The sequence below is a fragment of the Heteronotia binoei genome, chromosome 8 (genome assembly GCF_032191835.1).
Source record: "Heteronotia binoei isolate CCM8104 ecotype False Entrance Well chromosome 8, APGP_CSIRO_Hbin_v1, whole genome shotgun sequence".
Taxonomy (NCBI): domain Eukaryota; kingdom Metazoa; phylum Chordata; class Lepidosauria; order Squamata; family Gekkonidae; genus Heteronotia; species Heteronotia binoei.
Genome location: NC_083230.1, coordinates 10863981 through 10876890, shown reverse-complemented (window position 1 = coordinate 10876890; position 12910 = coordinate 10863981). Strand labels below are relative to the sequence as shown.

The following is a 12910-nucleotide window of genomic DNA, read 5'->3' as shown; positions in this document are numbered from 1 at the left end:
GGCAGACAAAGTGCAGAGAATGGGTGCACAGTTTTAAAGCCACAGTTGGCACAATACTGAGAAGGTCTCTTTTGGGCCATAACAACAAAGCAGAAAGTCAGAAACCTTTCTTAAATGTAGTTTACCCCTCACTAATATGAGTATCGATGGGGGGGGGGGGGAAATCAGAAACAAGAGAACAGCAGTGGAGATCCTCTCTTCGCAGTGGCAAAAAGAGAAATGAGGAAGTGGTGTCCCTCCTTCTGGTAATGGTTTTGGAGGGAAAGTGCAAACAGGAGGGGCACTCCTAATCTGCTGGAAAGCTCTGAGAATCTTCTCCACAGCTGGCCTGCACACATGCAGTCCCAATACGTGCCCGCACAGAAGCCACAATGATGCATGTGAAAGTATTAGAAGAAAACTCCGTCAATCAAGTTGACATCACTAGTAGCTCCAACAAGTGCAGGACATTTAGATTTCTTCCGTAAAATGCATTTTTGTGAATGCAGGTCCACTTATCCAAACTAACAATTTCTCCATCCACAGGTGACTGACAGGCAGATATAACAATAAGGCAAGAGTACCGCTGCTAACACCCTCAGTTACTCTGAGAATGACTTCAGTGAAACGCTGAACAGAACAATTTAAACAAAGGCAGTGTTTTTTGCAGGCAGAAACAAATCGTTTGCCATTGCAAAAGTTCCAGTCAGTCCCTTGAGTAAACTGTAGCCGCCACGGGTGGAAAGAAGGCCATTTACTGCTATATATACTTGCTTGATTATGGGTAAGAATTAACAGTATTTTTAAAATGTGAGTAAAGTTCTCTATTGTGGTGATTCAGAGATCTCTTCAGAAAAGGCTGCTGTCTGCTCTAGTTCTGAACTGAATTGATTGTGATGTGATGAAAGGCAGCTTTCCTGAAGGAATGCTTCACTTAATTAACCATCATCACTTGCAAAAATCAGCACTTTTGACACTACTTTGATTCTCTGCCCAGGTCTATATCAAATGAGAGCATCAACTTGTCTGGCTAGAGTTTGTAACACATCATTTTCAATTGCATAGTAAGTTCATACATCTCAGGTACAAACTATGTCTACTCCTAAGGCAGCAGAAGCTGGCATTAGATACACTTCATTAATACCTATCCAGAGGAAACCTGTTAAGAAATTTACAAGGAATAGAAGGATTCTTGCCTTAATAGCAGTTTTTTCTATGAAAGAAAAACACCGAAAGAAAACTATAATGTTTGCCCCTCAGAAGATACATTTTGGTCACAGGCTTGAAACTTCAGGAAACGTATTGAGTTACTGTGCCTATGAGGGGTTTTTTGTAATATCCTAGAAAATAAATATAGTCACTTTTTAATTTTCCAAAGCAAATGTGAACTGAGCATTTGCCGAAGCCAAGTACATACTTACATCCAGAAGCCTGCAGCAGCACTATTTAAATAATTGCGAATAGTAATAAAAGAATTCTTATCCTTGCTTGGATTGCTCTACAAACCGCAGAAGATATCAAGTCAGATCTTAAAATTATTTTATTTGAGAAGGTAAAGTTTGGGGATATTAACGAAAAATGGAGCCAAATCGTGGTAGCTTCAATGGGACATACACAAATGGGGCAAATCTCCATCAGAATCCATGCAGCCCAACTTCTTATTTGTCAGGCCAAATAATGAAACACTGCAATTAATCTTGAAGATTCTATAAGAGCTGGACTTATAAAATTTATCTAGCACAATCTATAAACATCTTGCTCTATAAAAGAGTGTTATAATTTTACTATATTTTGCAAAAGAAGTTTTCCACTCACAATGAAAAAAGGAGGAGGAGGAGAGAGCAGCCATTAGGCTAACAAGAACATAAGAATTCTACCCATGGTGCCAATTCTTCTGCTTAGTTCTTAGTGCTTTGGTTTGATTGAGTAAGATACAGCCTGGTCAACATACTCTGAACGTTTTGTCTTCCATTAGCTGGCTTATGGTGTGGCCTGCAGCTTCCCATCCAAGCTGGCAACAAGGGAAGAGGGAGAACAGTTCAAGAAGATATGGTAGTAGCAGTGGCAAGTAAGCATTCTAGTGAGTGCAATTATATGTAGAAAAACAGAACTGTATGTGAAGTAGACAAGATGAGGAATATGGTTTCTTATAGGAAATTGTTCCTTATAGGGTAGGGGAAACCTCCAGTATATGCTGCTAGATACTTCTTAGGATGATATTACCCCATGAATTCTATGCCATGTTAAAGAATACAGGCAATGCTTTCGGGCAGAAAAAATGGCCATCAGTGTTTGCTTTTCAGTGACACAAAGAAATAACTGCTTTCTTACTGCATTAGCAGCAGTAATTCCTTGTATTCAGAAACTCTGGGCGTTTTCGCACTGACCTCCCTCTTCACCGCGCAGCGTCTGCGCGGATTTTGTACTAATTGCTTCGCAGAACCCGGAAGAGCCGCAAAGTCGGCTTTTGTATCGCAAATGTAAACTGGTTTTTGGCGGTTTACATTTGCGACGCAAAAGCCGCGGGACTTTGCGGCTCTTCTGGGTTCTGCAGAGCAATTAGTGCGAAATCTGCGAAGACGCTGCGCAGTGAAGAGGGACATCGCTCCGGCGTAAGGTCAGTGCGAAAACGCCCTCTGCTTTTTATCTGTTTGTCAATCACTTACAGAAGGAGTAGGACATCTTAGTATACTGAAAATACTACTGTACTTTCTGTATCCCCTAATATAAACATTCATCTAAATAAACTATAAAGATGTTAACATATACTTTAAATTTTGGACTATTACTATATGTGTCAAAACGATTACACTAAATCAAGGGATCTCAAATCTTACAAAGCTTTTGCTTATATGATTTCAGGATAACAGAGTCATACTTGCATAAATGTTCAGTCTTTACCTTACCTGTCATAATCTCCATTGCAAAGTGCTCTGACAGATATTTTAAATGCCTGCCAAACTGGATTCAGTGTATTCTTTACAACTTCTGTCTTGTGGCAGATTGTAAAGCTAAAATAAAAACAAGAAAATATCAACAAATTTTGTAAAAATTATTTAAGTGCAGAATATTAGATAGGGTTCATTACAGACAAGACATTTTTGAGGCTGATCTACGTACATTTATTTAAAATATTTAAACCCCATCTCCACATACAGATTTGAAAGACTGGGCGTTTTCGCACTCACCTTCAGCCGGCGCGACCCCCCTCTTCACCGCGCAGGATCTGCGCGGATTTTGCACTAAATGCCGCGGAGCAGCCAGAAGAGCTGGAAGCTCCCGGCGCAAAAGCTGCTCAAACGTAAACCGCCAAAAAGCAGTTTCCGTTTGCGCGGCTTTTGCGACGGGAGTTTCCGGCTCTTCCGGCTGCTCCACGGCATTTAGTGCGAAATCCGCGCAGATCCTGCGCGGTGAAGAGGGGGGCCGCGCCGGCTGAAGGTGAGTGCGAAAACGCCGATTGATTACTACAGTAATTATAAACAGCAATAGTATAGCAATAATACAATAAATTCAACAGCAAAATCGAAAGGGTTCTCATAGGGACAGGACTCACAGCAAAGAAGCTCGTTCCCTCTGTTCTGCTGTCTGGACATCAGCCATACAGACATCCCCATCTGCCATTTGCCTCACTGAAATATATCGGCAAATGGTATGTTTTCTCCAAAAGGGGTCACGTAGGGATAGAGTTAAAACCTTTTACTATACATAGTATTACCCTGGTCTAAGGTGGGGGACCATGGGAACATTATTATTTTTAAAAAATGTACTGCGCTAGAGTTTTCTAGAATGGGTTTTCTAGAATCTCATCTAGGTTTAACCCTATAAACACTGACTTTTAAAAAGGGATGTAGGGAGGTCAGTACCACAAGGATCTGCACTGGGACAGGTAACATTAAACTTATTCATACATGATTTGAAGTCAATCATGAGCAGAATTATATAAGTTTTTAGATGTTTTTAGATGACACAGAATTATTTACGATAAGGATTTATACACAGTAAAAGAGATATAAAGAAGGCCCTGCCAGGGATTTTGGTTTCGACATGACGGAAGGCTGATGCTTCCTGTAGAGCTTCTGCAGAGTTGAGGCCATCCTGCCTGATTTCGGGGGGGTTTGCTGTCTGAAAACCCAAAGAAGTCCCTGTCGTGGGGACCTCTAAGCAGGGGGAGCAAGTGAAAGTGGGAGACGCAACTGGGTAAGTTGGCCGTGGTCTCTTCAACTCCCAAATCCCTGAAGCCCGAACAGAGGCGGACGCCATTTCGGCGAGTCAGCCGTATTGCCGGGAAAGGTGAGAGGAAAGCAGTGGTGGAAGCAACAAAAAGAGAAGACTGCTCAGAAAATAAATAAAAGGAGGATGCTTAGAATGGGACTCAATAAGATAAAGTAAAACAGCTAACAGGAGTGAAGTGGAGCAGAAAGGAGTGGAGACAAATAGTGAGGGGGAAAAAAAGGGAGATGAAAGCTGAAGAACGGGAAGTGCACAAGCGAAAACTGCAGCGAGAAGGGACGAATTGCAGTAGAGGCGTGTAAGTGCAGAGGGGAGAGTCGACAGGGACAGTGGGAAGGAGAGACGGCTGAATTAGTTTACTTGTGAAGAAAGGAGGAATATTTCACAGCTGGAAAACAATAGCAGTGTGTATAGCATTGAGGAGTAGCAAGTTGGACAATGGAATCTTAAAGGTGCAGGACCAAACGAGGTATTCTGTGACTGTGTACCTGGCTTGGAGAGAGTATAAAGCACTGCGGTGGCTGAGAAGAAGAAAAGAAGAAGACAGAAAACTGGGAAGGACAAGAGGAGGAGGAGAAGAAAAGAAGGTGCAAAGGACTGTGGTGGAGAGATTGGTGTGCTTAGTTGCATGAATATGTGTATGTGGGAGTAAGAGTAAGTAGGGAGTGAAAATAGATGCGTGTATGGTTAAAGGAGTGTAGGAAGACTGTAGGAAGAGTGCAGTTAAGGTGTGATAGTGTGACTGTAAGGGGGTGAGAAAGTAAAACTGGAAAAAGGAGAAAGTTTGGACACTTGCAGCCTCCTATGCTACTGTTGTTGGGGCAGATGCCATCTGATTAATGGGTAACAATAACCTGGAAGGTTAATAGTATTTAAGGAGCAAGAGGGAAAACATTCTATAATTAACTTCTTGGAGTGGGACTAGTGTCTGGATATTATATTGTTGTTATCACCTTTCCCCCCCCTCTCTTACTTTTCTCTTGTTGCATAGTTTTCTTGTGTATAATAAGCAAATAATTAAAATCATATATTAAGGTGTGGGGAGAACTGGAATAAAGTGGAAGTGCAGAAAGTAATAAGTATATAATTTAATTTAATTGGAATAGTAGATTAATAGAGGTACAGTAGATTAATAGAGGTATATTAGTTGATGTATGAATTAAATTGAATGAATTAATGCGATTCTAGAGTTTGATAGAGCTTGATTAGTGCCTGATTAGTGTTTGATTAATGTCTAATTAAGGAAACTACAAAAGGGATTAGGGTGCTTTGTTTATTTATTGTATTTACTGAAGGGGGAATGAAATACCAAAACAGTTGCGTGTATAAAGAATAACCCTTGAGCAAGATATTTAAGAAGGACTGCAGGGAAGATAAAATAAGGGGAACTGTAAAAGGGGAAAGACAATTAAATAAATATTAGAGAGTGGCAACAATGAAGAAACAAAATAAAGCAGCATCCTCGCCGGGGATACCTCAATGAGTGGGGGCAGCCCTAACCCAGGAGAGCATGGAAGAATTTTACGGCTGCACTGACTCAGGTGCTGCACTGCCTTATGGCTGCACTGACTCAGCATTTCATTGCAATGAATGCTGAGAGACGGAGAAAGAACAGTAGCATTCTAGTAATGAAATCAATGAGAGAAAGCCTGGAAAGCAGTGTATAGTAAAGAAATAAGGCACCATCAACTACTGCATTCAAAATCAAAAAGACGGTCCCAGAGGAAGGATCATAACGAGAACGGACCAGTTTTGCATCGTCGGACTGCGTTGTTTGGGAAAAAAACCTGATAACATCTTATGGACAGTAGTGAAGTTGCGCGCTTCGGATGGTATTTGTCACTGGAATTGATATTGCAACACAATGTTGTAAATGGAAAGTATTGTAATTATATTTTGATATTGTTTTGTAACACGGAGAGTATTTTTTCTGTCATTTCCTGATTGTTGAACCTCCATGGTCCTGGCATTGTTTGACTCAGGTGCAGGCAAATTTAACTGAGCAAATATGAGGCTTAAGCTTGACGTCAGATAGCCTGCAGGAACAAATCACGGAAATGAAGGAAGAAATTGCAAACCTAGCCAAGACAGTAAAAGTATGTGACATCAAAATAAAAGACATCAGTCAGAAGGTGGAAAGTCTAGAATTAGTGCAAAAGAGAGAGGAGGAACGGGTAACAAAATTGGAACTAGAACAGGCGACCCACATGCTAAGGCTACAAGATGTACCAGGATAAAAGCAGGAAGAACTGATACCTATAGTAATCAATGCATTAGCCGCAGTATTGGAGATGAACCCTGAAGAGGTAGAACGAGAAATCGATTTTACACAAAGAAGGAGTTCAGCGTACACTAGGAAGCATGCATTACCAAGAGAGGTCCATATAAGATTTAGCAGAAGGCAATTTAAGGAATTGGTGTGGGAAGCAACCAAGAACCAACCAGTGAAGATAAATGACCAAAAGATTACAGTATTAAGAGAAATGCCATGGCTGGTAAGGAAAAAGAGAAAGGAATATAAAGAGCTGGTGACCTTCTTACAAGAAAACTCAATTCAGTTTAGATGGATACTCCCAGAGGGAGTTCAATTTACATATAAAGGTGAGAGATACAAAACTGACTCTACCTTCAAAGCGAAAAACTTTATGAAGGCTCAAGGAAAAAGGGGGCGAAGAGATGACGAAAAAGAGGAACACAAGGAAAGAGAGAACTTAAATAGGGAAGAGGACAGAGTATCACAGAAAGGAGACAGCTCAGACTCAGAATCAGAGCGGGATACAGAGGAAGAAGCTAGAGGAGGTACCGTGATGGAGACAAGACTGAAGAAAACAATTTAAAAAAATAAGGCAGATAACAAGAATATACAAGCGTGATGGCAGGAACTCCGTTAAGATTACTATCACTTAACATCAATGGATTAAACTCGCCACAAAAAAGAAAATGTTTATGCAATTACGTAAATTAAAGTTAGATGCAATATGTCTACAGGATATGTATGTAAAATGGAAAGACAAGCATCTCTTAGAAAATAAAAAGTTGGGGATGATTTACAAAGCATCAGATAAAAAGAGTAAAAAAAGAGGTGCGGCAATATATGTAAACACAAAGTATGAATCTAACTGCTTATGCAGAGCACATGATGCAAGATGTATCTTTGTGGAAATCCAGAGAGGAGACAAAAAGATTTTGATAGTAAACATCTATGTGCCAAACACCAATCAGGAAGCATTTTATATGGCTTTGCAACAAAGCATACAAAATTTTGAATAAGATGAGATATATGTGGTGGGGGACTTCAATGCCGTCTTTGATAACGAAATAGATAGGAAAACAGCAAAGCAAATGAAGAAAAAGAAAGGCCAATTACTGCCAAGGGAATATATGATACTAGCAGAAGAACATTCACTAGTTGATGCGTGGAGGACTTGAAATCCCACAAGTAAGGACTTCACTTTCCACTCAAATAGGCATAATTCATGGTCCCATTTAGATATGGGATGGCTCTCAGCAAATATGATGAAAGATCTAGATGAAGTGGAGATTCTGCCAAGAGCATTTGCAGACCATAGTCCATTGTTAATAAGCTTGAAAAGTGTAGCTAGGAAGGGCCGATGAAGTTTAAACAAGCAGATATTGAAAAATGAAGGTTTTGTGGCAGAAACATTGGAAGAAATGAAATTCTTCTTTGATTTAAACACACAGCCAGAGATTCCATATAGTGCTATTTGGGATACAAGCAAAGTATATTTTAGAGGGCTCCCTGTAAGATATGCGGCGAAACAGAACAAAATGAAAAGACAAAGATATGAGGAGATAATGACATGACTGAAAACTAGAGAGATAGCATTTAAGAAAGACCCAACAACCAGTTAAAAATAGAGATTAAAACACTTCCGCACCAGTTAAATGAGTTGTATCTTGACGAAATGGCAAAGAAAGTTATGTATGCAAAACAGAACTTCTTTGAATGGGCAAACAAACCAGGAAGATGGCTGGCCTATAAAGTGAAGAAAGAAAAAACAAAAAAATCAGATATTCTCACTGAAGGATGGTGATGGAGAAGAAAAATTCAAGCTAGAGGAATTGAAAAGAATAGTAACAGCCTTTTATGGAAAGTTGTACCAAAAGGATGAAATTGAACAAGAAAAACAAACAGAATATATACAATCACAAAACCTGCCAAGATTAAGTGAAGTACAGAAAAAGGTGGTGAATGATCCAATAACGCTTCAGGAAATTAAAGACGTACAAATGGAAATGAGAAAAGGGAAAGCACCAGGACCAGACGAACTCCCAGCGGAGTATTATGTGACATTTAAGGAATGCCTAATGCTGCCATTTAAAAAAGTAATGGAAGAAATATGAAAAGGAGCACATATTCCAGAGTCTTGGAGAGAAGCAAACAGCACGCTAATACCCAAAATTGAGACGGAGCGGAAAGAAATTAAGAACTATAGGCCAATTTCGTTACTAAATACAGACAATAAATGGTTTGCAGCAATTCTGGCAAGAAGACTAAAAAAGATTCTGACCCAGCTAATACATCAGGATCAATCGGGATTTCTACCACGAAGACAAATAGGAACAATCTTAGAAATATTATGTGTGGAATTGCAATGTTCTAAGTTCCAGTCGTTACAGGGTTAAATGTGTTTACCTGTTTCTCAATTGTCTGCCTGACCTAGGAAGAGGATTATGGCTCCCTGCGAATAAAGAAGAAGCCCAGGAAAAGGACTGTTTGTTTGTGCTACTGGTCAGTTAGTCAGGTGACTCTTTTGTCTAGACAGGCAAAGGTCAAGAAGAAAGAGGAAGTACCCACTCTTAGCCATGTGTCTTCCATAGAGATAAGATGTAGTTCTTAGTGCTTTCTTGTTCCCCATTCCTGTAGTAATAAAGTTATGATTTTGCTTTATACTAAAAGGCTCTCAAATCTCATTTCAATCCAACAATCCATTGAACTGTTTGGGATATAAAGTTAACTTTCTAACTTAAAACAGGTGGGTGCTGAGAAAGAGCTAAGTGTGTTCTCCTCAGCATTTCATTCAGAACCAGCCCTAGTATGCCAAAGAGGTATTAATTATGGTAGATGCTTAATAAATATAAAAGGTACACTGTAAGTTAAGAAGGGGATACATGGAATCCATGAAAAGCAGTTCCAGAAACTGCCATCATGGCACAAAGGTAAAATATCTGTAAATCTTGATGACTGACCAAGGTAGTGCTCCTTCCTTTGCTGGTCAAAGTCAGATGGGGTTGACAGAGGACTACCCTCTCTCAACCTGGCTGGACTACTCTGGTTTTAAGAAGCCCTCCAGCCATCCTCCTCCTCAGCAATTACAGGAATTCATCTTTTAAGAGCCCTCCCTCCTCCCTCCAATTATCCCTGATCCAATCCCCTGCCAACCCACCTGCACCTCTTCACCCCTTCCCCTCACCCACTTCCATCAGTCACTTTTAGCCAGTCTGTTAATCAAAACAGAGAAGGGAAGGTGGAGCCTCAGCCATCTCCCCATCCACTGTCCTGGGTGTGTGACCCCTTTCAGCAGCACCTCAACTCCATCTGCATTGGGCTGATTCTGAAGGCTGCCAGGTGTATTTCTGGGCCTGCTACCCCTGCTCATTTTCCTGAGGGGGATGGTCCACAATCTGGGCTACTTCCAGTCTGTCTGCACTTGTGAATACTCACAAAGCTACTGTAATGGAAAAATGCGGAAGACCTTTGTATCTCGAGGAGATAGGGATGGTGATCTACTCATTCCAGACTTGTGTATGGAAGCATTAAGCTACAAAAGGGTTAATGCCCTTAACAGAGGAATTATGTTTGCTTTAACTGCCGCAGAGCCCTGTAAATCAGTCCCAGCTGAGGCTGATAACTAAATAGGGTAGGGTTATGTTAAATTAAGCCTGAACTAGTTAGTTTGCTGTTCTGCTCTGCCCTGAGCTGAAGAAGCTGCTGCTTGATGAACAGACAGTTGTGGTGAAGACAGAGTCCCCCCAGCCACAGCAACAAGCCTTCTTGGGAAGTATCTTTGTACTGGAACTCTGATTTCATGTTGTAACCTTTAGTTTACCTTTGGGTTAGTGTTATAAAACTGCTTTCTGTTCTTGAACTAGTGAAGAAAACTGCAAACTGTTTGCAAACTGCATTGATCTGAAATCAATTAAAGAACATGCATATTACAGCTACTCCCTCATCTTTGGAGTTGTCCTTGGTGCTGCCCTTTGCAGCCTCTGAAGCCATGGCTGGACTGTTTCATGGCACCTCCACCTTCTTCCCAGCTGGGTAAGTGCCTTTGCTGGTCTTTGCATTTTCCCCTACATTTTCCAGCTCTGGAACTGACAGTGAGGGTGTGGTGGAATTCAAACTCCTGACGAGCCCCAGACATCTATTTATCATCGAAAACTGGCATGTCTAAAATAAAGAAATATCTACCTGCCATCTTCATTGCTGCGAAAAAATACCAGGAAGGGATCCGATTTTCCGAAGAAGTCTTTCTTGTCTAATTTATTTGCACAAAACTGCATCAGTACAGCATCCTAATGAGAGAAGCATGCAACGCACAGATTACTATATCTTAAATAAATAAAAGCCCTACTGCGGTGGCAAAACTGAGAGTTTTCACTGGTTGGATGTGGGCTACACACAGGATTGGCTCGCGCTCTGTCTCTGGCATGCCATTGGCTGATTCTGCTCTCCCTCGTCCACCGCCAGCCCCGCCAGGCAAGAACCCCACCAGATAGCCACTGTCCTCTGAGGGAGACAGGTCTCTGATGACAACTTCTCCTGGGGGCTTACTGATAACTAATGCCTCTCTTTAGGGCCCATTGTAGGAAGTCTGTCTCCCCCCCCCTCCAAGAAACCAATGCTACTGCAAAGCAAATAGTGAAGAAAACAGCAAACTGTGAGAGAAAACATGTTCATGACACAAACAGTACCAGTTGCTTCTCTTCAACTGACACAAAAAGAACATTCGTTCACAGCAGGGAGGAGCCAGTTCAACAGCAGCAGATAAACAGACTGACACTATCAAGCCCCCTTTCCACCTGCAAAAACTCTTCACTCATTCTATTCAAATTAGGCTACAGTGGCCTCATATGATAGAATGGACTCTATTCTGTCCTATGGGCCCACTGGACAGATTGGAGTCCATTCTGTACTATGAGCCCATTGGATAGAATGGACTTCATTGTATCCTATGGACCAATAGGAAGGAATGGACCCCATTCTGTCCTATGGGCTCATAGGATACAATGCAGTCCATTCTGTCCTATGGGCTGATAGCATAGAATGGAGTCCATTCTGTCCTATGGCCTCATGAGATGGAATAGACTCCGTTTTACTTTCCTGATGTCTTCAAGCAGGCAGGAGCAAAAAGGAGGCTTGCAATGGCTTGCCTCTTATAGCCACCAGTAGAGCAGATCCATCTGTCAGCTGTTTGCTTTAAGCGATGGGGAGCCATTGGAAGGCTCCCTTTTGCTTCCCCCACCTGTAAGTGGGAGGGGGTGAAAGGGAGGCTTCTAATGGCTATCTGCCCTGCCTGTCTTTCTGTCATTTTTCTGTCTCCCTGTCTTCCCTCCGTCCTTTCATTTTCCTTTCTTTCACTCCTTTCTCCCCAATGTTTCCCTTTCTTTCTTCCTCTCATTCTTTCTCTGTCTCTCTTCATTCTATCTTTATCATTTTCTTTCTCTCACTCCTTTCTCCCCCCTTTTTACCTCTCCCTTCAGTTCTTTCTCTCATTCTTTCTCTGTATCTCTGTCTTTTTATTTCATTCTGTCTACCTTTCTTCCTTTCATTTTTCTTTCTCACACTTCTTTCTCCCCAGCATTTCCCTACCACTCTTTCTTTGTCTCTGTTTCTCTTTTTCTTTCACTCTGCTTGTCTGTCTTCCTTCCTTCTTGCCACTTACACATTCTGTACACCCCTCCTTAATTTTTTTCTAGGGCCCGTTGTATTTCTTCCTACAGTGGGCTTTACTTCTAGTATAATATAAATAACATGTCATAAAAATGGTATCAAATTCTCAAGTTCATTGTTTTACTTTTAAGTAACTTTGAAAGAAAAAGATACTACTAATGGTTCTTTCCATCTCCCTAGCTACTCAGGTGAATATTACATCTTTATTTGTCATTTTCACTCTGCATATCAATATTTTAATCTATCATTACTGTAGACTTCTTAAACCATACAAAATTTGAAATACAAATTAAGGCAAGGATTTCTTTTGCAGCTACAGTTCCATTGCCTTTACATTAGAGTTCATATTCATAAACGAAAGATTACATTAAATTTGAGCGTTAAAATTGTGATACATGAAAAGCAGGAAATAACATGAACTCTCTGCTTTAAAAACCACTATTCCTTCTAACAGTGGGCTAGTCTCACGCCAGTCAGTAAACTAGCAAAACAGAGGAACCCAGAGAGAAAGGTACCCTTTTCTGTAAAACTGGAGGATTCTCTCTCCATCTTTTTTTTTCATAAAAAGGAAGCCCATCTGCAAATGGGGGCTGAGCATGCATATTGATGTCTAGCATGGAGTCCTAGCAGCATGAGAGAAGAATGACAGTTCAAACCCTCAGTATGCCAAGGGGTCATTATGCTGAAGAAAAACAAACAGCCTGCAACTTATTTCCTTTCAGCATACAGCTAAATGCCAAATTACCAGACATTTGGTCCTGAACTGGGACAACGAATGTTACATGC

The 12910-nt window shown here is 40.9% G+C and overlaps 1 protein-coding gene across 1 annotated transcript in view; it reads right to left on the bottom strand.

Annotated features, from left to right (window-relative positions):
- CPNE8 (copine 8) overlaps positions 1-12910 on the bottom strand; it is a 142069-nt gene that overhangs the window by 58181 nt on the left and 70978 nt on the right. The window contains exons 8-9 of the mRNA XM_060244762.1: positions 10643-10746; positions 2886-2990 (exon numbers count right to left, since the gene is read on the bottom strand). Of these exons, the coding sequence (XP_060100745.1) occupies positions 2886-2990; positions 10643-10746 (209 nt within the window). The remainder of the gene's footprint in view (positions 1-2885; positions 2991-10642; positions 10747-12910) is intronic.